This window comes from Miscanthus floridulus, chromosome 9 (genome assembly GCF_019320115.1).
Source record: "Miscanthus floridulus cultivar M001 chromosome 9, ASM1932011v1, whole genome shotgun sequence".
In the NCBI taxonomy this organism is placed as follows: Eukaryota; Viridiplantae; Streptophyta; class Magnoliopsida; order Poales; family Poaceae; genus Miscanthus; species Miscanthus floridulus.
Genome location: NC_089588.1, coordinates 122,888,840 through 122,916,211, shown reverse-complemented (window position 1 = coordinate 122,916,211; position 27,372 = coordinate 122,888,840). Strand labels below are relative to the sequence as shown.

General features: G+C 47.2%; 5 protein-coding genes and 1 pseudogene across 5 annotated transcripts; all 6 read right to left on the bottom strand.

The window, feature by feature from the left end:
• Positions 1-1,112: 1,112 nt before the first annotated feature.
• LOC136480805 (scarecrow-like protein 34) lies at positions 1,113-1,589 on the bottom strand. The gene has a single exon (XM_066478253.1). It carries the CDS (start codon positions 1,587-1,589, stop codon positions 1,113-1,115), a length of 477 nt encoding a protein of 158 aa, XP_066334350.1.
• Positions 1,590-4,548: 2,959 nt separating this feature from the next.
• LOC136480804 (scarecrow-like protein 9) lies at positions 4,549-5,598 on the bottom strand. Its single transcript, XM_066478252.1, has one exon. It carries the CDS (start codon positions 5,596-5,598, stop codon positions 4,549-4,551), a length of 1,050 nt encoding a protein of 349 aa, XP_066334349.1.
• A 4,334-nt stretch (positions 5,599-9,932) lies between these two features.
• Positions 9,933-11,825, bottom strand: LOC136480803 (scarecrow-like protein 9). Its single transcript, XM_066478251.1, has one exon. It carries the CDS (start codon positions 11,823-11,825, stop codon positions 9,933-9,935), a length of 1,893 nt encoding a protein of 630 aa, XP_066334348.1.
• Positions 11,826-14,144: 2,319 nt separating this feature from the next.
• Positions 14,145-15,902, bottom strand: LOC136480802 (E3 ubiquitin-protein ligase RSL1-like). Its single transcript, XM_066478250.1, has 3 exons — positions 15,858-15,902; positions 14,464-15,245; positions 14,145-14,333 (listed from the first exon to the last, which is right to left on the bottom strand). Exons 1-3 carry the CDS (start codon positions 15,900-15,902, stop codon positions 14,186-14,188), a joined length of 975 nt encoding a protein of 324 aa, XP_066334347.1. The 3' UTR covers positions 14,145-14,185.
• Positions 15,903-16,477: 575 nt separating this feature from the next.
• On the bottom strand, positions 16,478-24,379 carry LOC136480801 (probable monogalactosyldiacylglycerol synthase 1, chloroplastic; annotated as a pseudogene).
• Positions 24,380-25,929: 1,550 nt separating this feature from the next.
• On the bottom strand, positions 25,930-27,372 carry LOC136480800 (scarecrow-like protein 34). The gene is made up of 2 exons (XM_066478248.1): positions 26,382-27,372; positions 25,930-26,180 (listed from the first exon to the last, which is right to left on the bottom strand). Exons 1-2 carry the CDS (start codon positions 27,370-27,372, stop codon positions 25,930-25,932), a joined length of 1,242 nt encoding a protein of 413 aa, XP_066334345.1.

Below are 27,372 nucleotides of genomic sequence, written 5' to 3'. Positions count from 1 at the left end.
AAAGGCTCACCACCAGTCACCGTACCAAAGAAATTTTCTCTGAAATTGCTTCGCAGCTATATTCCCATATTCATAGAGTTATAATACTTTACAATTACAATTTACAGTGCAAGATTCTTATATCTTCAAAATTGAAAACTGAGGAAATTTATTATTTTGGAAGCAGTAGCTGTACCACTGAGGCACCTGACGAGAATTGAAGCCCGTGCCAAGGTAGACCTGCTATCATGCATGGTTATAGCTTGTAACACTTGCATCTGAACTGCAGGCCACCATGGCACCATATCCTTGTATATGGTGCTTATTTCTTTGTTTCTTCTTGGGGGTGTCATATCTGTTCTTGTCCCCGTCCAATATTTTTTATGGTATATGCTGTGTAGATTTGATGCTTTGGCACATTCATTCTTAGATCCCAATGGACCTATCACTGGTCAAGCCTTTTCGTTTTTCATATTGATTTTTCGGTGTCCACGTTGGTGTTTTTGTTTATCCATTCCCCATTTCCTTTCTTTTCAGGTTCTGGCCACTGTCACAAACAAGGCACAACTGCCTGTGGTAGTTTCAAGGGAAAGCCTTCCTGTCGACTATAGTGTCAAGGAACATGATTGGATTTCTGAGATTTCTATGCTCAAGATGGTTAATATAATGGTAACTGATTTCCTTCTATATAAACATGCCCCAAAACAGAGCATCAACCACTAAGCTACTTGTTGACCGGACTATCAGTATAGTTGAGTATTCATCTTCTAGGAATCCTGTTGGTTTAACACGAGGACTGTACAGTTTAGTTAAAAAAGATACAATCTATGATCTGGAACAAAACTGCTCACAAAAAAAATCTTGATGCATGGCTTAACATGATCATCATGCTAAATCTATAATTTGGTACAGTTTATTATCATATTCAGATTTATCATATCATGCATTCACATAAGAGCTGAAAAAAAATCTATAGTAGCTTTGACGTCATGTCCATAAGACTGCTGATCACTCAAAACCCAATGAAGTTTCACCATGACTCATAGATACAAGCAGCAAAATTGTTTTTCTGCCACTTGTCATCTCTGAATTTGCTTCCCAGCTATAAATTTGTAAAATAATGAGCTCACTGATCATTCAACCAAGCCAGATCTATCATCATCTGCCGTCCACGTGGAGAACGCAGCGAGCACTCGCCCTTTCCATCCCGTGAGGAGCCACTCGTGATCCTCATTGATCACGATGTATTTGCGGTATTCCTTCTTCACCTTGTCTTTGCACATCTGAACCATGTCCGGATCCAATGGCAGCTGCCTCAGCCCTGCTCGTTCGCTCCTCACCTGCCACTGCTTGTAGTTGTGAGGCCGTGACACCCGGTCCATACCCTCACACGCGACGATGTTCATGGCGCACGTTGCTAACCACTGCTCAGCCAGCAGCCTGTTCTGGTTTTCTTGCAGCATAATGGTGTCCATCGCATCGAACACTGCAGCAAAATTGTTGAGCGCCTCACGGAACCTTGACACAAAGAAAGCCCCCCTGTATGATCCATTGACGATGACATGGATGAACACTTTTGGCCTCATCTTGGTGATGTTTTTTAGAACCATGTCTCTGGGGTTTGGCCTGTCGACAATGACACTCTCATCCATCATGTTTTTGAAACAGAAATGGGAGATGACAACAAGCACCTCAACGGGATCAATGTCCAGGTCCTCAGCACAGAGCACAGATAGCCTCTAATTCTGAGGCGATGGCACGGAACTTGAATGGGACCCTAAACTGACGAGCACAGTCACTGAGGCGGCGCCCTGTCTCCTCAATGATCTGGCCCGGATGGAACCCAGGCAGCGTATTATCAATGCCGGTGAGCCTTAGTGGACAATATGCATCAGCTTCTTCCCTGCGACGGCGTTGTAGGCGATCTTGTTTGACAAGTGGGAGGTCACCGGAAAAAAAAAATGGAGCATGCGGCCATGTAGATCTGGTAGACCTTGAGGGTGCTGGTAGCGGCTCCGCACTTCGCTAGAAGCGACTTGTACATCTGGTTCCCCGTGCCCACCAACCTCGCCTCCAGCCCCTGGGCGAAGCAGTGAGCTAGCCGCTGCGTCCCATCCCCTGTCGGTGACGAGTGATGTCTGATCCGCTGCAGCAGGTCGACTGCAACTTGCTGGTCGTTGGTGGACACGGCTTCTGCTCACGGGATGAGCAAGGCATGCAGGTCCACCGTGTGGCTTACACCAGTACCATGCCTTCCCCGTGCCCCTGGCTTCTCCAGCTCCATGGAGCTAAGTAGCTCCCTGCTGCATGCCGGCATGGCTGGTTTCATCGTTAAGCATCAACCGGTCCAGCATCTCGCATGCTTCGGCTTCCTCCTCTGAGTCAGGTTGCGACTGCACCACCTTCTGCTTGCTGCTTCTGCCTATGCAAACATCCACATCACCTTTGTCTTGAAGCCTCTTCTTCCGGCCCCAATCACGATCCAATGTCTCGATGTCGTTTTTGGAGGGTAAGAGCTTGGTAGCCTCCTCCATGCCTTGGAAGAACGCCATGCTGATCATGTCCATGCTGCTGCCGCCGCAGCTCTTAGTTGGCAAAAATCTATTGGGTTCCACCACTTCTTCGTCCATGCGGCCATTCATCAACAAGGAGGATGCATCCTGACGGACATGTGTGCTGTCCACGTTGTCGCCAGGCAGCATTTCAGAGTCTATCATGTCACAATAGGAGTAGTACTCGGGTGTCGCAACCAACGGCTGCAGTAGAGAGGGTTGGACAGAGCTGCACGGCCATGGTGTGAGGGCACCAGAGGTGGCATTGGTGGAGATGATCTGGGCAAAGGGCTGCTCGGCACTGAGGAGCTTGTGGTAGGGGTATTGGTGGTACAAGTTGTCAACAACGTCGCCCTCCATGAGCATGCGCGAGATATAGGAGAGATCATCCTTGGCATTGTCGACGCGGGGTGTCGGGGGCAGGTCAAGGTAGGTGGAGGGGGAGGGTGGCGCTGGCTCTGTGAAGTCCATCTGGGCTGCTTCTCCAATGATAAGAGCTCCGGGGGATAGATGTATCTTCCTTGCTCTTGTGTCTGTGACAATGTAATGCACGTAAGGGGAAGAAGTGACGCACTCATGTTTGACACTATTACGGTCAGGTGCTCGGTGGTTCCAACACCAGACACACATGCATGGTGCTTGTTTGTTGGGAAAAAAATTGGATGCGCGATGGGCTCATTGACCGGGTCACAGATCGAGCGCAGGGGTGCATGGCTGGGTCGATGAGCCCATAGCGCATCCAACTTTTTTTTTCCGTTTGTTGGTTTTGTCCTGTTGTAATTTCGTGGGTTATCTGTGATTTGTGTCCCTTTCAGTACTTTGGCAGTTTGGCATTAGAGTCAGGTGGTCGGTGATTCCAACATGCATGACCTCGTATGTGGTGCTTGTTTGTTTGTTGGCTACTTTGGCAGTACCACCATACTGATGCTTCTTTGTTGACTTTGTCCTGTTTGGGTTATCTGTGATTTGTGTCCCTTTCAGTGCTTTTGGTAGTACATACCATGTTGATAGAATTGAATACTTGGTCGTTTGATGACCCCGTCCAATTTTGTTGCTTGCCCCGTTTGTCCTGCGGCCTGTTTGTCCTGCGGCCTGTTCGTTTAAGGTGGATTGGCTTATAAGACATGACTGAAAGTACTGCTGGCTGGTTTGGTGCGAGAGAAAAATACTGTTCAAGCCATGGATTATAAGCTAGATACGAGCAATCCAGCCGAAACGAACAGGCTGCTGGTCGTTGGGTGCCAAAGTATCGACCCCAAGGAACTTTCACCTTATTGTTAAGGCTATGTTTGCCATGCTAAGATGCTATAAATAAAATGGAAGGATTTTATGGATTCCCTTGAATGTGAAAATCTAAGATGAAATTCCAAGTCAGATAATATAAACACTTATATATGCAAGTGAAGACCTTTTTTTCTTCTTCTTTTGGTTAGCGTCCAACATAGTTCATATTGAAGTTTAGTACTAGCATCCATGCTGATGTGTTTTAATTTCTGTGTCCCTTCCTCTTTTTGGTTTTCATTTTTGGGTGTATAAATATGAGCAATTGTGCTGGTCGCTCAGTCCAGCTGAGGGTCCATATTAGGGGAATCCTGCTGGTTGAACACAAGGCCGGATTGCAAAGTCCAGTTTTGTTGCAGTGACACTAGTGTCTATGGTCTAGAACAAAAGTACACAACACTGACGGTGCACGATCCCTATCGTCATTACGCTAACTATAGGACTCTTCTTATATCTTCAAAATTAAAAACTGAGGCAATTTATTATTTGGAAGCAGTAGCTGTACCACGAGAATTGAAGCCCGTGCCAAGTTAAGCTACTATCATGGATCATCTGCCGCCCAGGTGGAGATGGCGAAGAGCACACGTCCTTTCCATTCATGGAGAAGCCACCGTTGATCCTGGCTGATCACGAAACACTTGTGGTATTCCTTCTTCACCTTGTCCTTGAGCGGCTCAACAATCTCAGGGTCCAATGGCAGCTGCCTGAGCCCTGCTCGCCGGTTCCACGCCTGCCATTACTTGTAGTTGTGTGGGCGCTCCACCCGTTCCAAGCCCTCGCACGCGATGACGCTCGTGGCGCACCGCGCAAACATGTCCTGCTCCACGAGCAGCCTCTTGTCGTCGTCCCTTGGGGCGATGGTGCCCATCATGTCGAAGAGCGCTGTGTAGCGCTGCAGCGCATCGCGGAACCGTGCCATGAAGAAAGCGCTGCTGTGTGACCCGTTGACTATGCCGTGGACGAACACGGACGGCCTCATCTTCCCGATGGTGCCGAGCACCACGTCCCTGGGGTTCGGCCTCTCCACCACGATGCTTTCGTCCATCAACGTCTCCAGGTGGAACATGGAGTTGACGACGAGCACCTCGTCGGGATCAATGTCCAGGTCCTCGACGTGGATAGCCTCTGGCTGCTTATTAGCGACGCCACGGAACTCGAATGGAACGCCAAATTGGCGTGCGCAGGCACTGAGCCGGCGCCCTGTTTCCTCGACGCGCCAAGCTGGAAGGAACCCGGGCTGTGGCTTGTCAATGCCGGTGAGCCTCACCTCCGGCGGCCCACCCTCCCTGCGCGAGAGCCACCGGAGCAAGTCCGGCCATTGGATCCCGTGGCCTAGACCACAATCGACGATGTGCAGCATCTTCCTCCCAGCGACGGCCGTGTAGATGGTCTTGTTGGAGAAGTGCAGTTGCACGGGGAGGAAGCAGCCAGAGGCCATGGACTCGTGCCTCTTCTTCCGGCTGCTGTCATCGACGACCGTCTCGCTGTCCCTATCTCTAGGGACGACGATGGACGGTAAGAGTTTGTTCGCCTCCTCCATGCCTCTGAAGAATGCCATGCTCACCGCGTCCATGCAGCTGCTCTCGGCTGGCAGCAAGCTGTTGGTCTCTACCATGCTCTCGGTGCCAATGTAGGGTGCCACCACCGAGGTGTCTGGCGGCGGCTTGCCGGAGAGCTCGACAGAGTTGCAGGGGCGTGACGGGACGGCACTGGAGATGATCTCCATGAAGGGCTGCTGGGCCTCGAGGAGCACAGGGTCGTCGATGTCGTACTGCTGGTTATACATGGCCAACCGGGCCGCACGGCACGGCTAGGCACGGCACTATACGGCATGGTGGCTTAACCGTGCCGTGTCCAATAGTGCCGCCGTGCCGAGACCTTGGCCCAGGCACGGCCCTATGGGCGGTGAACCGTGCCGTGCCGTGCTGTCGAGCACGGTAGCCTGGCGTGCCCGCGCCGCCGCCTGTGCTCGCCCGCCGGCGTGGGGCCGCGTCGCCGCCAGCGCTCGTCCTCGCGGGGCCGCGCCACCTCCTGTGCTCGCCCCCCTGGCGTGGGGCCGCGTCGTCGCCAGCGCTCGCCCTCGTGGGGCTGCGCCACCTCCTGTGCTCGCCCGCCGGCGTGATGCCGCGCCGCCACCTGAGCTCGCCCTCGCCGGGGCCGCGCCGCCGCCACACTCGATGCCGCAGAGAAGGCCGGATCCGGGAGGAGGGGGCCAAATCTGGGCCATGGCCGCCGGATCCGCCCGCCGTCGCCTGAGCTCGCCTGCTGGCGTGGGGCCGCACCGCCGCCTGAGCTCGCCCTCGCCGGGGCCGCGTGCTCCTCTGTCGCTGCCGGCCTGTGCACTCCTCCGTCACCACTGGTCGAGCGCCGCGCGCAGATGCGCCGCCGCCGGCCGCCCTGTGGCCCTCGGGGCATGGCCCCGCGACTACGCGCACCTCCCGCCCCTCCTGTCTTCGCGTCGGCGCTGCTGAGGAAATGAGTGGGGGGAGAGAGAGAGGAGGAAGTTAGGGTTTAGTGGAGGGAGGGATGCTTATATACTGGTATCCAACGGCTCTGGTTCATCTGCTGCCCATCAACGGTGGAGAATAAACGGGCCATGTCGTGCCGGCCCATTATTTGTGCCGTGCCTGGGCCTGCACTGCGGGCCGACATGGTGGCCCAGGCACGGCACTACGACCGGGCCATGCCAGGCACGGGCACGAAGCGAGTCGAGCCGGGCCATGCCTAGGCCGTGCTTCTCAGTGCCGTGCTTGGGCCGGCCCATAGTGCTCGGGCCAAATGGCCAAGTATACTGCTGGTAGAATAATTTGTCGGCGATGTCCTCCTCCTCCATGAGCATGCGCGAAATGTAGGGGAGCACAAGGTCATTGTCTTGATGAGCTGATGAGTCCTTCTCCATGAGCATGCCGCAAGCGTCTCGGAGGCAGGTCAAGAAAGACATAGGGGGAGGGTGGCGTGGCTTCCATGACGCATCAACACCTGCATCCTCAGCTCTGGGGTACGGCCGGTGTAGGTGGCTAGACGACACTAGAACTTAACTGGTAAATACTGTAAGAGGCTGAGGCAACATCTATGTGGTGACCTGACGTGTTATTAGAGGTAGGTATTTTGGCATGACATCCAGGCTCTCGGTGAATCCAACATTGCATGGACTAGAGAGCACATGAATGAATCAAAAGGAAGGAGAGAGAGAGGGGAATACTTTTTTATCCTTTGCAAATATTTTTGTTTCTTTTGTTTGATTGTATTTGACCTCTCTCTATGCATCCTAATTGTATCCATGTGTACAAAGTTTATATAGCTATATACATCGTGTCGTCTCTATTTCCTCATCTTTTTTTTCTCTCGCTCATACCGAGAGGCTTTGTAATTTTCATTGACAAGATTTTGGGACGGCAACCTGACTTCGTCCAACGTCGAAGCTTTAGACGCGCTCTTCCCAGGCGGTAGAAAGGGCTCGTCCAGGCAGCCGCCAAAACGCAAGGCCACCTCCTAGGTCACACCACTGCGTCTTGTTTTGGTTGTTTTCTATTCATGTAATATCGAAACTAGAGGTCTTTTGCTAGGATGGTCCACCTACAGTTGTTTAAGGTCAACCTCCTTCGGTGCCCGATAGAAGCGTGTTGTCTGTAGGTTTAAACTCTTCTTCTTAATACAATGATACACAAATCTTTTGCGTATTCGAGAAAAAAAAATTAAAGTAATCTTCAGTTTCCTTTTTCAAAGGTCCAGTCAATAAAACCACCCTTCAAGTCTTACACATTGTTCAGTTTCATGGCCCTCTTCAAAACTTAAATTTTGGATTATCTTGTGCAGATTCGTAGTTAATTGTTTTTCTAGCTATTGGCATGTCCTATCACCATGCCAACATCCATCCGAAGACTTGTTACTTAAAGTCTTGGGTTTTGATCAAGATAAAGTGGCTATCAGTGATGGTATTTGTGGTTCGCATCAATGGCTCCTAGGATGAAGTGGCGTCTATTGGCAAAGTATGATTGCCATTCATGAACTTGAGCACCGGTAAATCCCCCTAGGACAAGGCACGAAATTTGGTATCAAGAGTCATGGCGCGAGACACCTTATTATCGAGAAAGAGGTTGGCCGCCTTGGTCCAGATGGTGTGAGCAGAGGCGCCAGTCTCCATGATCAAGCAGACAAGCGCATCACATGAGGTGACGACGAAGAGTAGATCAGGGAGTGGATGGAGCAGTCAATCGCCAACCACAAAGCATCAGAATCTTCCAGAGCCAGTATGCCATCGATGTGAGATAGTGCACCGAACTTGCCGACGAGGGTGAGAAAGAGTTCATGCCAGATGGAGTAGTTGGGTGGATCAAGTTCTAGGGCAAAAGAGATGTGGGTTTTGACGCCGATAGTAGCGAGCGCCGAAGCAAGGCTCGGGGCAGGGGGAGGCAGAAGAGCAACGACAATGGCTGCGACCAGAGCAGCAGCAACCTAGGCATGATCGTCAGACATGGATGGAAGGAGAGAGAAGGGGCGTCGCAATGGAGAGGAGGCGCGACGGGAGAGGAGGTGGCGGGTTGGAGAAGGGTCACCTAGCTGATACCATGATAGACGAATAATCATTGTTGTTCCATTGATTGATCAAGTGTTTATGAAAGGAGTTACATGACTTTTCAACTACATGACTCTTCAACTGCTGAGACTCTTGACTATACAAATTCTAGTCTATTCACATTCTAATAATTACTACAAAGGTTGTGAAAATATTAGAAATTTGGTAATATTCAGATGATGTCTGCTGCAATTTACATTTTGTACCAAACCATCGACATTCATGTGTTGGGTCTTGGATTTTGTTGGACAAATACGTATTCCGCCATTGAAGGGATGTCATTTTGTGTTGGTTGCTACTGATTACTTCACAAATGGATTGAGGTGGTTCCCCTCGAGACCGATATTCCTCAAACTTTAACTATAGATAAAGGATTAAAGGTGCATCTTTCATTTCTAAAGAGGCGCATGGCTTCATCGAATCTTATAACATTAATTTTCTCAATTAATCTCCATACTATGCTCTGGCCAGATGTAGTAATAAAATATTGATTAAGTATTATGAAGAAAATAATGGGTTATTTTATCTAAACATTTATGGGCTCATCGTAAATCTAGACATGGTACTATATATAAAAGTGATTCATTTTGAGCTTGTTTATGAACTAGAGGTCGTTTTACTTGCTGAGGTAAATCTAGATGTTTCTAGATTGACAAAGAAAAGTGATTTCCCACTATTGATTATTATAATTTACTGATGGATAATGTTCATGATGTCACCGAAAAAGCGATTAAAGAAGTCTGACAAGGACAAAACAGGAAGGTTGCTGGAGCATACAACAAGAAGGAAGGTTGCTAGAGCATACAACAAGAAGGTCAGACTAAAATCGCCTGAAGTAGAAGATATAGTTTGGAAGCTAGATAACTTGTCTTAGATTAAAAGACAACAAGCTTACCTAGTATTTTCCAAGTTTGGAAGGCACATACAAGGTTGTGAAGGTAATCGCTGGAAATACCTATATGGTGGAGAGTGGAGACATTATAGGTGAAAATATGCCTAGACCTTAAAAGGTATCACCCTAGTGTGGCAAGACACATAGGTCCTTTTGGCTGGAATAATAAATATAGCCCTTAATGGCTGATGAATCATGTTCATTGTCCTTTGAAACCAGGTGGTCTGGTTTCTGTGGGCAGAGCCACGAGTTCATCCTTTTCATTTCCCACATTCTAGTGTTTGGTGTGTGGTAATGTTTTGCGCCAACACACACCACTTGATTGGAAGAAGCTAGCCATATAGTTTTGATCATTTTCTTTCTTTTCTAGATAGAGTTTATGATGGAAGCTGAATATACTAACATGTACATGATCAACTTGGCACTGATAAGACATGTAATGACTTAAATAGGAGACACTGCATAACTAAACAATGCATCTTCCTCCTGAGGTACATATTGCGAAAACTGATCAATACCATGGCCAAAGATACCAACCATGGCTATTGTGTCACTTGGAAAACACAAGATCACCTACAGATAAATATATGGTCCATAGTATAACGACACATAACTCTGGTACCATTCGGTAGTGAAATTAAAAACAAAATGTTCATTCAGAAGAGGACTCCTCTGCTACCCATGTGGACAGGGCAAAGAGGATGCGCCCCATCCACCCTTGCAGTAGCCACTGGCCGTCTTCACAGATCAAAAGGTCCTTGTGATGGCACATCCTGACCTCTTCCTTGAGCGTACTAACAATTGTTGGTTCCAATGGCAGCTGCCTCAGCCCTGCCCGTTGGTTTCTCACCTGCCATTGTCTATACTTCTCAGGGCGTTCCAACAGGTCAATACCCTCGCAAGCAATGACATTTAGTGCAGCTCTTCCAAACAGGCCCTGCTCAAGCACCACTCGTGACTTACTCTCCCGCGGCATGGTTGCGTCGAACATATCAAACATTGCCGTGTAGTAGGACAACACCTCCTTAAACCGCGACAAGTAGGAGTAACCATAGGAATTGTTCAGAATGCTCTGGATGAAGATATGTGGCCTCATCTTCTTAATGTTATGGAGAACGATATCCCTGGGGTTTGGATTATCAAAGAATATGCTCTCGTCCATCAAGGTGCTGAAATTGAAGTGGTCATTCACTACGAGCACCTCATCCGGATGTTTGTCCAAGTCCTCGATGCAAACTTCCTCCCACTTTTTCCTTATGACATGGAAACTGAATGGCAGGCCAAACTCATGGGCACATTTGATGAGCCGGCACCCTGTGTCCTCAATCAGCTCAGCTGGACATGGCCGGAGACGTGAGCGGACTATGGCGGTGATCCTCACCTCTGGTGGGTCACCTTCCCTACTCGCTAGCAAGCGAAGCAAGTGTGCCCAATGGAACCCGAAACGCATACCGTAGTCTACAATGTGCAGTCTTGTCTTACCCTCCATGGCCTGCATGATGGTCATTGTCGAAAAACAGACCACCACCTTGTTGAAGCTGCAGGCTGCCATGTAGAGGTTGTGCGCCTTGAGGTATTCATCAATTGAGAGGCGCTCTGCCAATTGCAATTGCCAGAGCTGGCTCCCCATGCCCAATAGCCGTGCTTCCAACCCCCTAGCAAAGCATTGAGCTAGCCGCTGTGTGACATCCCCTGTTTCTGATGCATGTTGCTTGATCTGCTTTAGTAAGCCGCGTGCTCTCGCGTGGTCATTCGCCGCCACTGCCTGTGCACAAAAGATCAACAAGGAGCTTACGTCCACCACATTATTACTCACCGCCTTTTTACCGCCCTTGCTGCTGTTCTTCTGCGCCTCGTTCGCCATGTCGATGCGTAGCTTCTCCAAGTCTCTAATGTATGTCTCGTGTCCATTTGACATCATATCCTCTAACATCGTCTCATGGGCACAAATATCCTCGGGCTCCTTGATCATCATCATGGCTTTGCCGCTCCTTGTTGTCACCTCGTCTTCTAAATTATCATCTCTATTATTCCTCTTCTTTGACCCACTTTGACGATGGCTACTTTCCCGTCTGACCATTTGATTCACCTGCTGCTCATCACTTATGAAGCCATTATCTCCGGGCAACAGCATGTTTGCCTCATCCATGCCCTTCAAGAACTCCCCCACTACTGCATATGTACACCTGGATAAGGATGAGTAGTTGGGTGTCCTTTCATCACCACCACCATCTTGCAACAGATCATTTGTGTCGCCATTGATGGCACCAAGGGAAGGGGAGGAGAGGATTTGAGCAAAGGGCTGCTCCACCTGGAGAAGCGCAGGGTGATCAGAGAGGAGCTTATCGTCGGTGTCGTCCTCGTCCTCCATGAGCATGCGTGAGATGTAAGGGACCATCATATCACTAGGGACATGATGGTGGCAGCCCTCACTTCGTCCACCTTCTTGCTTTGGGGGAAAAACGTCAAGGGATGGGGACAGTGGTGACTGCTCCTCCATGGAATCCTTCACGAAGAATTCCTCTAGTGGTGAGGTTGTTGCCATGTCATTAATGGTAATGGCACGATGTGGTGCAGTAGGTCTTGCATTGCTTAACAAGTCGTAACGAAGATGACAAACCATGCCAACGTGTATGGAACTGTCTCCTATAAAATGTGTGTCCAAGCTAGTTCCAAATGATTCAGGACAACATGTCTAGTTGTCTACCTATAACTCCAATGCTGCTTGGATAATGGAGACAATAGTCGGCAATATTTCCAATGTTCCTCGGATGTAATGTAATGGTTGAAGAAACTATATATAGCTACACTCCACACAGCACACAAAGATGACATTTGTAAATAGGACCATTGAAAGAAACGCCATTTCTGTCTCTGTCTGCCGTGTCTGATGCTCTAGTTGCAGGTTTAGTCGTCTGATAGGCTGGAGTCCTAGATGTTTCAGGTTTCTGTTAGCTGGCTTCAGTTCTGTTGGTTGCTGCATGGCAGCGTTTGTTTTGTTTGGCTTTGTGCCTTTCTTGTGCGCTGGTATCCCCAGCTACTTTGTGTACCTGTCACAATGCTTTTTAAAAGCAGGGTTTTCCTCTGTCAAAAAAAAAACATTTCTGTTACCTGTTGAAATATGACAAATTAAAGGAAGAAGATACTTCTTTGCGACGCCCAACATATTTAAGTAAGCTTTACAGGGGCTGACATAAAGTAATAAAGTATCAACGATCAGAAATGCAGAGAACGAGCAGAGTTTGAAAACAACATGCATGATGTTATTCAGACCATTACCTGCAAAATATATTTCTATGTATGGATGTATGTATGTCAGCTTGAGGTGTGGATTATATATGTAATTTTCTTTGGAAATGTGAAAGAAAAATGAAGGATGTGATGCATGGCTTCGAGAAAAAAAAACTGTTCACAAGAACTCTTGATTTCACTTTTTTTTAAAAACAAAACACTATTCTCCTTAGGAGTTCAGGGTAGGACCTGATCTTTCTGGTATATATGTATATGTATGCGACTAAGTATTGGAATACCTAACCTATCGCAGTACAAGAGAAAGGACTTGTTAGAAGAAAAAAAATCATGGTTTCTTCCTCGTGAGGTACGTGAATCAAAATCATGGGTAAAGATGCCAAAAGTGTATATAACAAACAAGAGGCAACAAGAGTAGTCAGGGTGCGGAGGCTTGGCCCGTGGTTTCTCAGGTGCACCACATCGGAAAAGTCCGGTGCCCGATCATTGAAAGTTTTAATCTCTGTTGATTTCTCAAGTGCACCACATAACAAATCTAGTTTATTATGTACGATAGACTAGGAACTTATTGTTGCACCCCTATTCTCCGGTGCATCACTGGAGATGATAGACTAGGGCCTTATTGTTGCACCTCTCTCCGGTGCATCACTGAAGAGCTCCTCTGGCGCGTTGTGTACAATATATTGGACCTCACTATTGCACACCTAATCTCTTATGCTTTTTAGTTCTCCACCATGCTTGTGCAAATTCTTTCTACTTAATCTTTAATGTATCACTCCGGTGCTAGCACCGAAAGTATGCAAGTGCACACTTCCATCTTGCCTCGGACTTGGGTGCACTGGTGAAATCTCCCATGCACATATCCAGTGTTTTCTGAGTCTTGTTTCTTTACGTCCATATGATGTTTTTTATTTTCTTGCATGTCTTTAATATTTGTTTGGGACCTATTTGAGGTGTTGATGTCTCAATCTTCACCGTAGCCCACCTCAAGTCTATCCTTATATCCATAAGACTAATAAGTACCTTATGTATTAGGAAAGAGTCTATCTACCGTACAACCGTGTGTTTCAGCCAAAGTTAACACATGGTCGTTGGCTGCCTAAAAAACACATGAATTCCAATAGATAAAAAACCATGTGTTTTAGGAGAAGTTAGCACATGGCTGTTGGATGCCTAAAAAACACACAAATTACAAAAGGAAAAAAAAATCATGTATTTCAGGAGAAGCTAGCACATAAATTTCATCAGACAAAAAAGACCCACACAGACCAGTACAGTTTCAATAGGATGTTTACATCTACGCAACGCAAGAACTACCATATTGGCCCACTTCAATGCCACTACTACATACAACCACTCTTATGCCTATGCATGCCACCACCCACAACATTCAGTGGAGCGAGACCCACTAATGGTAAGGCACGGCTGGTCCAAAATGCGACAAACAAACTCTGCTTGTCCCCCCCCCCCCCCCCCCCCCCCCCCCCCCCCCCCCCCATTGCATCTTAATTAGTAGGTTCCAATATACTTAAGCTGCTAACATTAATACTAAAACCAATATACTAGGGATATATATAGGGATACTAAAACTCTTCCAAGGCAGGCTAGTATGTAGCTGCAATAACATAAATAAAGGAAAGGAATTGTAACAGCCTTCTAGTAGTAAAGACCATCATCGTCTTCTTCGTAGTCATCATCGTCTTCCTCTCTGATGATGTTGCGTTCATCCCACAGCGGGCAGAAGCAGCTTGCTTTCTTATTCTTCCACTCTTTCCCACACGTGTAGCAGAACTCATAGCCGCATCTGCAATGCAAGAAGCAGCAACACACGTACAACAGAAGTTTTTCTTAGCACTGGCAAACATAATAAGTGCAGATTTTTAGGATGCTTGCATTGTGCAATTTATGGAATAATAAAGAGAATGGGGCCTTACACGCAGATCATGTGGTAGCAGCCCTCCGCAAGTTCGATCATGTGCTTGCATTTCACACATTGCCGCCACAGCCTCTGCCTTGCCAGGTTCTGTAACTTTGCATCTTCTGGGCGAGCGTGGGGGTACCTCATCTTGTACTCATAGCAACTCATCCCATCATGCCATGGGACTTTACAGCTCAAGCAAAAGGAGCCTCTGCATTTCACACACTTCCTCAATGTGGCAGCATCAGCAGCTGTGTACCTTGAGGACGACTCTTGCATCGGATGGATCACTTCCCCCAAGGACATCAAGGCTGAACACTTGGGATACGGGCAGTAAATCTTTTGGCTTGGAGGGATCTGTCCTTCCCTCATGCGTTGCACCATGATCTCTAACAGCCGCGGCGAAAGAAATACCCTTGAGCCCTCCACACATAGCTTTGTGGTGCATCCCTCTTGTGGGCAAGCAGGGAGAGTTCCATTGAGCAGCTTAACTTTCACATGATCCTTCATGCACGAGAAGCAGAAGCGATGTGTGCAACCTTCAACCACATGGATTTTGGTAATGTCAGTGTCTTCCAAGCAGATGGCGCAGCTCTCTCTTTTCTCCTTGCTAACATTGGCAGCAAGAGCTTTGGCAATCTGAACAGTTAGTGAATCTGTTGCTAATTTTACGACATAGCTGACTTGGTTTGGCTCAACAAGTGAGACTTCACATTGATCAAACTTCCTTCGGACTGACAGAACCTGATTCATCATATCTGCCAGCTTCTTCCCTGATGGGCGCCAAATGCCAAGCATCTGCAAATGCACAGAGTATATATTAGGAAAATATGATTTGTCAAGCACATACAGGGTAGGCAGGGATCATCATAAGACCAGAACAAAAGAAAATTCTTAAGAAGTTTTCTACTTAGCAATGCACACAACAGCAAAACTGGCACTGAACTAGATCCATATCATCCTCCAGATTTACACTTCTTGATGAACAAATGACTCAAAACGTTATGCAGTTGTATTACAACAAATGCTGCAGTTTAGGGTTTACAAACACCTTAGTAGGTGTTTGTGAGTAATGGATAATTGTAGACTGACATCTTAGTGAAACTACCCATTGACTGGAGTGAAACCACAAAGTTAGTGATGTTTGGCATCTAAAATTCTGACACTTATTTATGTTTCTTATGAATAGGGAAAGTAGCAAAAAACAATACTATTTTTTCAGTTCAAACTGGTAGCTGAAAGAAGGAACTATCAAGTACAGAAACTCTTGAGAACTGGATATCAATGGAAAAAGTCTGATCCATCATATTCATATATCATTTCCCCCCTGCAATGCAATAAGCAAGACAACCAATGCATGTTCAAACAAGTTGGGATCATGGCGCCACAAAATACTCATTTCAAGAATACGTTAAGGCTTAATGTCCAACCAAATCCTGTCTTAGCAACAGCCATTTAGATCAACTAGTAGAAAAAAGACAAATCGAGGAGGAAAATGGTTCAACACCACCATATTGCATATGCTCAGAACTACAATTGCGGTGTCCGATACTTGCAATTTACATTATTGTTGATTGCAATTATGTAACTAAATGTTTAATTTGTTTGCAGAGCACTTCAACAACTATGTAGTAGAAAATTAGGATCACATAGTTCAGTGGTATACCAAGTGCTATATCAAGGAGCTACAACAGATACAATGTGTGGCTTACATAGATGATAATCTTACATAGACAAGTAAATTTTGGATACATAAACATCTAAACAAACCTAGCCATGATTTAGAGCTAAGCTTGAGCTCATGGTATATAGTATATAAATCTATGACAGTACAACAATCTTCTATTTGTGTGGCTTTTACTGACCGCGTCTCCTAGATATTTAACAAAGAAATGGTCAATGAGTCAATAATCCAGGGGTAATTTCAATGTTCTTCGGACAGATCATATTTGAGGAGAGCAAGATGCAGCACCATGAGAACTAATAATGGAATAAAACAGTCTCTATAATGAGTTGCTAAAGAAAAATACCTATCCAGCAATAAAACCATTTAGAATAATTGGTAAGCCATGGATCATCGCCTCTGCAATTGTACCAGGTCCTGCCTGAAGTTCAACAGAAATCATGTATCACAACATCACCACAAATTATGTACATGTATCACATATTCGAAAACAAGCTGCATGATTTGAACATGAGAGGCTAATATAAAGCATACCTTTGTAATGATACAATCACAAGCACCCATACATTCTTCCATCTTTGTAACAAAGCCTTTCACCTATTATTTTTTTAAAAAAAACAAGGATTTATGAAGAAATCTGTATGTGCAAGAGGTGTGAAATATAAGAGCCGCTTTTAGTTAGAGACTTCTTTTTTAAGATATCCATACGATGTTATTGCTGCAGTATTTAGTCTCATGTATTCGAAGTTCAAAAATACACAACTGCTACTAGCCAAGAAACAATGTACCTTGGCTTAAGTTCATTTAAGCTATCTATGTAGTTGAAAGGGTTGAAGAAAAATTCTTTTGCTGAGGAAAAAGCAACATCAAGGAACTGGTAAGGCAGTTGTAATGTTAAACTTATTGGATATTACAAATCAGCTTCCAGGAACTTTCCAATTTATCGACTGCAATCGATTGGCCAGCTTCTTATTACGCCCACAAATTACAAGTATTTGACCAGTGGGTTCCCCTAGGTTTTTTCTGTTGGAGTTGTTCCAAATTCACTCCAGAATATAGGCCAGGCTTCTGACGGAGCGAAGCGGAGGCCCGTCGGCGGAGGCTTGGGCCGGAGCGTAGCGGAGTCTGAAGCTGGCCCATCAGGTCTCGCCCCTGTGCTCGGGGGGTGCGGGGGGCGGAGCCCCCCGCGGTACGGTACGGTATATACACCCTTGCTAGGGTTTCGTGGAGACTTGATTCTCTTGTAAGCCGCCATAGGCGTGTAACCCAAAACTCTTGAGATAGTGAGATTGTTGCTGGCTGGTGCCCGTGGTTTTTCCCCTTCACATCGGAGGGGTTTTCCACGTTAAATCGTGTGTCTCCTCTGTGGCTTGATTCTTTACTTCATATTCCTATACGTCGTTCATAACAAGTGGTACCAGAGCTTTGGTTGCTGTTAGGGTTCATGACGACGTCGATGAAGTTCGATCTTCCGCTGCTGAACTACGACACGCGGTTCTCGCTATGGCAAGTCAAGATGCGGGGGATTCTGGCGCAGACTCATGACTATGATGAGGCGCTGGATAGTTTCGGAAAGAGGAAGGCCGAGTGGACTCCAGAAGAGATCCGCAAGGATCAGAAGGCGCTCGCCCTAATTCAGTTGCATCTTCATAATGATATTTTGCAGGAGTGTCTGAAAGAGAAAACTGCTGCAGAACTATGGCTGAAACTGGAATCGATCTGTATGTCCAAGGATCTAACCAGTAAGATGCAGATGAAGATGAAGCTGTTCACCCTGAAGATGAAGGAGGAGGATTCAGTGATGAGCCACATCGCTGAATTCAAGAAGATCGTCGCCGACCTAGTGTCGATGGAGGTGAAGTATGATGATGAGGACTTAGGTCTTTTACTGCTATGTTCTTTGCCAAATTCGTATGCAAATTTTCGTGACACCATACTTTTGAGCCGTGATGAACTAACCCTAAAGGAAGTTTATGAGGCTCTCCAGTCTAGGGAAAAGATGAGAGGCATGGTGCAGAATGACGGGACATCGTCCTCCAAGGGCGATGCTTTGCATGTGAGAGGCAGAACTGAAAACAGATCCTCCAATGATGGCAATGATGGTAGAAAGAACTACGAAAGGAGAGGCCGTTCAAAGTCCAAGCCACATGGTAATAAAAAATTCTATGTTTATTGCAAGCTGACAAATCATAATGTTGAGGATTGCAGAAAAGTACAGAATAAGGAGAAGAGGAAACAAAAGTCGGCTGGTAAGGTCTCTGTTGCTGCTGCTGTGTCTGATGATGATTCTGGAGATTGTCTGGTAGTATTTGCTGGTTGTGTTGCTGGTCATGATGAATGGATTCTCGATTCCGCATGTTCATTTCATATTTGCACTAACAGAAATTGGTTTAGCTCGTATAAGCCTGTGCAGAAAGGGGATGTTGTGCGGATGGGAGATGATAACCCGTGTGACATTGTGGGGATTGGATCAGTTCAGATCAAGACTGATGATGGCATGACACGCACGCTGAAAAATGTCAGGTATATACCAGGGATGTCCAGAAATCTTATCTCATTGAGCACGCTTGATGCAGAAGGTTACAAATATTCCGGTTCAGATGGCGTTCTGAAGGTATCAAAAGGTTCTCTTGTTTGCTTGAAAGGTGATCTTAATTCTGTAAAGTTATATGTCCTTAGAGGGTGTACTTTACCTGGTTCTGATTCCGCTGTTGCTGCTGTTACTAATGATGAACCTAGTAAAACTAACCTTTGGCATATGCGTTTGGGACATATGAGTCACCATGGTATGGCAGAATTGATGAGGAGAAACCTGTTGGATGGCTGCACTTCGAGTAAAATAAAGTTTTGTGAGCATTATATTTTCGGGAAGCATAAAAGGGTACATTTCAACACTTCTGTTCACACCACTAAAGGTACTCTTGATTATGTTCATGCTGATTTATGGGGTCCTTCCCGTAAGTCCTCACTTGGTGGTGCTCGTTACATGCTTACAATTATTGATGATTACTCTAGAAGGATTTGGCCTTATTTTCTGAAACAGAAAGATGATACTTTTGCTGCTTTTAAGGACTGGAAAGTAATGATAGAAAGGCAAACTGAAAGGAAGGTAAAATTGCTTCGTACTGATAATGGTGGAGAATTTTGTTCGCGTGAATTTAATGATTATTGCAGATCGGAAGGCATTGTTAGGCATCACACCATACCCCATACTCCACAACAGAATGGTGTGGCCGAACGCATGAACAGAACCATCATATCTAAGGCCCGTTGCATGCTGTCTAATGCCAGGATGAGCAAGCATTTTTGGGCTGAAGCTGCTAATACTGCCTGTTACTTGATAAACAGGTCGCCTTCTATTCCACTAAATAAAAGAACTCCCATTGAGGTATGGTCTGGTACGCCTGCTGATTATTCACAGTTGAAAGTTTTTGGATGCACTGCTTATGCTCATGTTGATAATGGAAAATTAGAGCCTAGAGCTGTTAAGTGTCTTTTCCTTGGTTATAGTTCGGGAGTCAAAGGCTATAAATTGTGGAATCCTGAAACAGGAAAGACTTTTATGAGCAGGAGTGTTGTTTTCAATGAATCTGTGATGTTTACTGACAGTTTGCCCTCAGATCATGTTCTAGAAAAAGAGCTGCAGCGTATGCGCATGCAGGTGGAGCATGTTGATGATGATACAGGTGTGCAGGTGGAGCCTATTGATGAGCATGGTGACCATGATAATGATGTTGCTGAGGATGATGCTCATGATGATGTTCAGCAAACTCCTCCTATTTTGCAGTTAGAGGAGGATTTACCTATTGCTCAACGCAAGTCAAAAAGGACAATTGCACCTCCTAAGCGTCTTATTGAAGAGTGTAATTTGTCTTACTATGCTTTGAGTTGTGCTGAACAGGTGGAGAATGTTCATGAGCCAGCAACCTATAAAGAAGCTATTCGTTGTGGTGATACTGAGAATTGGATTTCTGCTATGCATGAGGAGATGCAGTCTCTTGAGAAGAACAGTACATGGGAGATTATACCTTTGCCTAAGAATAAGAAGACCATCAGCTGCAAATGGATCTTCAAGAGAAAGGAGGGTTTATCTCCAAGCGAGCCTCCAAAGTATAAGGCAAGGTTAGTTGCTAAAGGCTACAGTCAAATTCCGGGTGTTGACTACAATGATGTGTTCTCTCCAGTGGTAAAACATAGTTCAATTCGTACTTTCCTTAGTATTGTTGCTTCACATGATCTTGAGCTTGAGCAGTTAGATGTGAAGACTGCGTTTTTGCATGGAGAGCTTGAGGAGGACATATACATGGACCAACCAGAAGGGTTCATAGTGCCTGGCAAGGAAAAATATGTGTGCAAGTTGAAGAGATCCTTGTATGGTTTGAAACAGTCCCCTCGTCAGTGGAACAAGAGGTTTGATTCATTTATGTTAGCACACAGTTTTAAAAGATCTAAGTATGATAGCTGTGTTTACATCAAGCATGTTAATGGATCACCTATATATTTGCTGTTATATGTTGATGATATGCTGATTGCTGCCAAAAGTAAGATTGAAATCACTAAGTTAAAGAAGCTATTGAGTAGTGGTTTTGATATGAAAGATCTTGGTAGTGCTAAGAAAATTCTTGGTATGGAAATTAGTAGAGACAGAAAATCTGGTTTGCTATTTCTTAGTCAACAAAATTATATCAAGAAAGTTCTTCAGCGTTTCAACATGCAAAATGCTAAGGCTGTTAGTACCCCTATTGCACCTCACTTTAAGTTGTCAGCTGCTCAGTGTCCTAGTACAGATGCAGAGATTGAATACATGTCAAGGGTTCCTTATTCTAGTGCTGTGGGGTCTTTGATGTATGCCATGGTTTGCTCTCGTCCAGATTTGTCATATGCTATGAGTCTTGTTAGTAGATATATGTCTAATCCTGGCAAAGAACATTGGAGGGCAGTTCAGTGGATTTTTAGGTACCTCAGAGGCACAGCAGATTCCTGTTTAAAGTTTGGAAGAACTGATAAGGGTCTTATTGGCTATGTGGATTCTGATTATGCTGCTGATCTGGACAGGCGAAGATCACTTACAGGTTATGTGTTTACTGTTGGCAGTTGTGCTGTGAGTTGGAGGGCTACTTTACAGTCAGTTGTTGCTTTGTCTACTACTGAAGCAGAATATATGGCTATTTGTGAAGCGTGCAAAGAATTAATTTGGCTGAAAGGTTTGTACGCTGAGCTTTGTGGAGTTGAATCTTGCATAAGTTTGTACTGTGACAGTCAAAGTGCAATTTACCTCACTAAAGATCAGATGTTCCATGAGAGAACTAAGCACATAGATATCAAGTATCATTTTGTGCGTGATGTGATTGAAGAAGGTAAGCTGAAGGTATGCAAGATTAGTACTCATGATAATCCTGCTGATATGATGACAAAGCCTGTTCCTGTTGCTAAGTTTGAGCTGTGCTCAAGCTTAGTTGGTTTAATTGGATAGTCCAAGAGACTATTGTTGGCACCAGTGGTTTTCTATCTTTGTTATGTTCAGGATGAAGGGTTGATTTATGATACAAGATGAATTTGTCTCAAGGTGGAGTTTGTTGGAGTTGTTCCAAATTCACTCCAGAATATAGGCCAGGCTTCTGACGGAGCGAAGCGGAGGCCCGTCGGCGGAGGCTTGGGCCGGAGCGTAGCGGAGTCTGAAGCTGGCCCATCAGGTCTCGCCCCTGTGCTCGGGGGGTGCGGGGGGCGGAGCCCCCCGCGGTACGGTACGGTATATACACCCTTGCTAGGGTTTCGTGGAGACTTGATTCTCTTGTAAGCCGCCATAGGCGTGTAACCCAAAACTCTTGAGATAGTGAGATTGTTGCTGGCTGGTGCCCGTGGTTTTTCCCCTTCACATCGGAGGGGTTTTCCACGTTAAATCGTGTGTCTCCTCTGTGGCTTGATTCTTTACTTCATATTCCTATACGTCGTTCATAACATTTTCATCATACAGAGAATCACCAAGCGCTTTAGCAGTGGCCTCAATAGGACCCATCCCTTCACCCCCACCCATAAATAAAACATCAGGCAGATCTTCATCCATGCCTAACTCTCTTTGCAGTTCATCCTATTAAAAAGGTTAACAATAGATACTACAATCAGTAAGTTCTGGAAGACGGAAAAGATTCATAAAATCAGTAGGACAATGATACACTGCAATTAGCTGAAGAAATTTTGTACCTTCGGTCGAATAGGTTTGACAAAAGAGGGTCGAACAGGGAGGCCATAGACTTTAATCTGTGAGGGCTTCAGACCAGCTTTTAGTGCTCTCTTTTCCACCTCAGTTGATGGACAGTAACATCTAGTGACAAGCTTATGGAACCTAAAGGGCAACAGTAGGATAACTATTTCATTGTAAGAGTGTATGTCTCACATTTTGATAGGAAACTACAAAGAAGCATTTGAGTTATGTGGAACACTGAGGCCAGCATACCATGTTGGGTGACAGGTGCTGAGATCCGTGATAACAGTTGTGAATGGGATCTTATCCAAGAGACCTTTGGATCTTAGAATTCGGAGGGGCACATGTTGCATTAAAGGGTGTACACTGATAATTACATCTGGTTGGTACTTCAGTAGACCTTTTGCAACCTCTCTGCATAAAGAAGTGGCAATTTCAGAGAGGTGGAGAGAGACAGAGCTAGCTACAGAACCTGATTAATGCTCATCTAACATCCCATGAGACCAACTGAGGCAATATGTCCCTATTCAGGTGCATAAGGACTTCAAGAACTGACAGATGCATAATTTTTAAGATGGACAATTAAATTATGTAAGGACCAAGCTGTAGGAAGCTTAAATTAAGTTATGTAATATTTTTTTATCACAAAAAAGGATCATTGAAAGAGGCAGTCCATGTATTCAAATTTCAATTTTACAGAAGGTGCATACAAATGTCCTTTGTTGATGTTTATGTATTTATCCAGTCTTAGCAGCAGCCATTTAGATCAACTAGTAGAAAAAAGACAAATCGAGGAGGAAAATGGTTCAACACCACCATATTGCATAAACAAAATTACAAAAGATGCAGCTACAGCAGATAAAACTACAACTTTGCCTCCTAGTACACATGCAGCTAGACCTCATCATTTCAGAAAAAAAAAAGCAAACAATTTAGCAAAATTACATCAAAGATAACTATGAATTAAACTAAATCAACAATTGTAAGTACAGTTGAACTCTACTGTAAACTAGAGCAATCACAATTGAGCATGATAGCTACGAGCTAATACAGATAAACAGAGAAGACAAAACAATATTGACACTGACTATAACTCGTATATAAGGAAAAATATAGCTACTGTTAAACCAATTAAATTAAATAGATCACAAAAAAAACATCATCAGAGACATTGAAACTGTAGGAACCAAGCTCAATTTGGCATAAAGCAAATTGCCTACTGCATCTTAACCAAAAAATAACTAAAAATCAATTGAGATTTACAGTTAAGCAAGACCATGATAACAATGGCACACCTGAGCAAACCTCCACTAACAAAAATTAACTAAAATACAAATACATAGAAGATGGAAAATGTTCGAAGTATGCCACAATATCGAACAGAGTTCATAAGCTACAAAAACCCAAAAACTTATCCATCATTCAAAAAGACTAACTACTACAATCACTCATGATCCATCTACTACAATCACTCATGATCCAAACCCTAATTAACAAGGACTAACAGAACAAACATGGATTCCATCCAGACCTTTGGGACAACAATCTGCAACAGTCGATCAATGAGTTGATTCAGTTTAAAATAGTTACTGATTACAGTTAGATCATTGGATACTGTGGCAGAAACGGTTTCAACATTCCAATTAATTGGTAATCAGTTCGATGGGTGGAAGTCTCACATACCGTTCTGTACACCTTGCTTCAATGGTTCGCTGACTTCTCCAGAGATTTTGGGCAAGGGGCGTTATCCTGCACAAAAACAAAACCAGGCAAACATTTAGGTGAAATGGAGCTGAACTCAACTCATCACACTATCACTGGAATGACAAATACCCACACTCAAAAAGGGGAAAAAACCTCAAGCTCTCCACCTCATCCTCGTCGAACTCGTTGACCACCTGCGGCGTCTCCGGCGTGATGTAGTCTGGGGTGCTAAAAACAGAGGTTAATCTGAGACCAGTGTCACTTAGCAAACAAACACAGAGGTCGGTCCGGAACGTACCAGAAGAAACACTGGCTGAAGATGCAGCAATCCTTGTCCTCCATAGTCTCGTCCGCATCCACCGGCGATGCCTGCAGGAGCTGTGGCGGCGGCGGGGTTGGCTCACCGCAGTAGCAGCCCAACCCCTCCCACTGCTCCCCCCCCCCCCCCTCCTCTAGGAGCGCATCGAAGGGCGTGAGGCCAGCAGCGCCAGATTCAGATCCCCTGCAGTCGGCAGTCGGCGCATCCCACCGTCCGCTCGCATCCAAATACCGGTGCTCCACGCATGGTGGGAGGGAAAGCTCGCCGGTCGGCCGCCCAACGAGAGCGGCGCGTCGCCTGGAAGAAGCCAAAACGAAATGGAAATGGGGTGGGGGTGGGGAGGTGGGGGACGGACGCGGACGTGACTCAAAAAAATCAAAACTAGCGCCGGCATCCAGATCAGAGGCAAAGACAACAGACCACATCCAACGTCCAGCAGACACGCGCGAGACGATCCAACGGACACAAAATCCACGTGCCGACAAACTAAGAAACACACATGTGTTGTATAGCATTCCTGATTAGGAAAAACTGTTAGTCTTAAGACACGACATGGCCTCACGGTGTCAATGTATTATATACTCTCGGCAGGTACTTAGGTAAAAAAAATATCCCACTCCGCAAGTCGGCTCTTCTGCCAGATCCAGTCGAATCCCACTCTCCCCAAGTCCAGTAGTCGAACCATCGCTTGCCGATGGCGTCTCCGCCCCAATCTGTCGAGGCCCGGACCCCCGGCAGCTCGCTCGCACCCCACGCTCGCTGGCGAGCCGCTGGAGCTGGCCAGTGTTTCTCATGCCGTCATGAGCCCCGATGCGGTGGTGCGCGTGGACGGCATCATCCACGGCGTCGACTGCCTTCTGGTCCCACGCTCCATGCAGGAGGCCTTCAACTGCCGCCGTAGCCTGGCGTCAATCTCCGTGGTGCTCCCGATGGGCGCCCCCGAGGTGGACCCGCGCACGTACCGCCTCCTCAGGAAGCCCAACCCCGGCCCTAGACCCACGCGCGCTGCTGGGTGCCCCGCCGGCGCTTCCGATGTGGGACGCCATCGCGCCAACGCCTGCGCTCGATCCAGGATCCGGGACGCGCCGTTTCAACGGGCAGGGCGGGTAAAGGACTTCATCCAGACACTACTGTTGTACCGCTGCTCTCCTCCATGACCTCATCCCAGCCCTCATTCGCCCCTTGCCTCCTGCTTGGCTGCATCGAGGCTCGCCTGACATGGTGGTCACTGCCCACTAGGATGTCTCAGTTATTTCAGAGGTACGTTGCAAGTGTTTTATGTCGATGTTGTTGCAAGTGTTTTATGTCGATGTTGCAAAAGTAGATCGGGTTGTTGCATATGTTGCAATTGTGGTACACTTATGTTGCAAACGTCTATTCTAAATGTTTTATCTGTTTTTTTAAATATATGTTGCAAGTGTGTTTATTTGAAAGTTGCATGTATTTTATGTAGATGTTGCAACCCAGGTGGAGTGACCGTAGAGGATGCGGCCCTTCCACCCCTGCAGCAGCCATCAGACGTTCTCGTCGATCACGAACTCCCTGTGGTAGCACTGCTTCTTCACCATCTCCCTCACCGCGCCGACCACCGCCGGTCGCGGCCCTCGCAGGCGACCACGTTGACGACGCAGGCGCGCAGGAAGTCTCGCTCCAGCACCATCCGCTGCTCGCTGTTCCGGGGCAGCGTGGCGTCCAGCATGTCGAACGCCGCCGAGAAGTAGAAGAGCGCCTCCCGGAACCGCGTCAGGAACGAGTTGCCGCCCAGCCCGTTGACGACGCCGTGCGTGAACACGGCGGGCCAGGACGCTGTTCCGGGGGCTCGCCCTGTCCACCACCAAGCTGTCGTCGGCCAGCGTCTCCAGCTTGAACAGGCTGTTCACCACCACCACTGCGCCGGGGTCGGGGTCCACGCGGACGGCGTCCCACCTCGCCGCCACCGCGAGGAACTTGAACGGCACGCCCAGCCCGCGGGCGCAGTCGCTCAGCATGTGCCCCGTCTCCTCGATGTGTCTGGCCGGCCGGAACCCGGCAGCGGGAGGTCGATGCAGGTGATCGTCACCTTCGTCGGGCCGCCGTCTATGGCCGCCAGCCGCCGCAGCAACCCCGGCCACTGGAGACCCAGGTGGAGGCCGTAGTCCACGACGTTCAGCCGGTTGCTCCCCGCCGCGGTGCGGCAGATGGTCATGTTAGCGAACGCGAAGCCCACCCTCGGGAAGCAGCACGTGGCGTTGAACAACCGGTACGCCCTCAGGAACTCCGTGCCCTGCAGCAAGGTCGTCGTGTCCAGCGCCGCGAGCGACCTGTGCAGCACGCTCCCCGTGCCGGCGAGGCGCGCCTCCAGGGCCTCCACGAAGCAGTGCGCCAGGCGCTGCGTGGCGTCCCCCGTCGGCGACGCATTCTGCTTCGCCTGCTCCAGCAGCTCGCGCTCTCCGTGCCGCTCATCCACCGCCTGCGCGCAGCTCACCAGCAGCGTGCGCATGTCCACCTGCTGCTGCCGCCGCCACCGTGCCACCCTGCTGTTGCTCATGGCCGCCTCGTCCGCCATAGCCGCGCGCAGGCGCTCCATCTCTTCCGTGGGAACCTCGCAGTCGTCGAGCATCATCCTGCCGATCAGCTCCTGCACCTCCTGGGCCTCCTCTTCCGGCCGGGCCATCGTCGCCATCAGCTTGCATGCTCTGCCCGTCGTCTCCGCGTCCGCCTCCAGGCGGCCGTTCCTAGTAGTATCCTTCATCACCAGTCTCTTGTTGTCTTTGGTCAAGAATTTGCAGCCTTCCTCCCTGCCCTTGACGAACGCCATGTTCAGCAAGTCCATGACGCTGCAGGGCTCTGCTCCTGTGGCGGTGGCGCACATGTCGGAGACCGTGGCATTGTTGCCGTCCTTGCAGAGATCGGATGCGCCATTGATGGTGAAAGATGAAGAAGAGGCAATGATTTGAGCCAAGGACTGCTGAGCGTGGAGGAGCGCGGGGTCGTCGTTGCGCAAGAACATGCCATGCATGTCCTCTTCCTCCTCCAT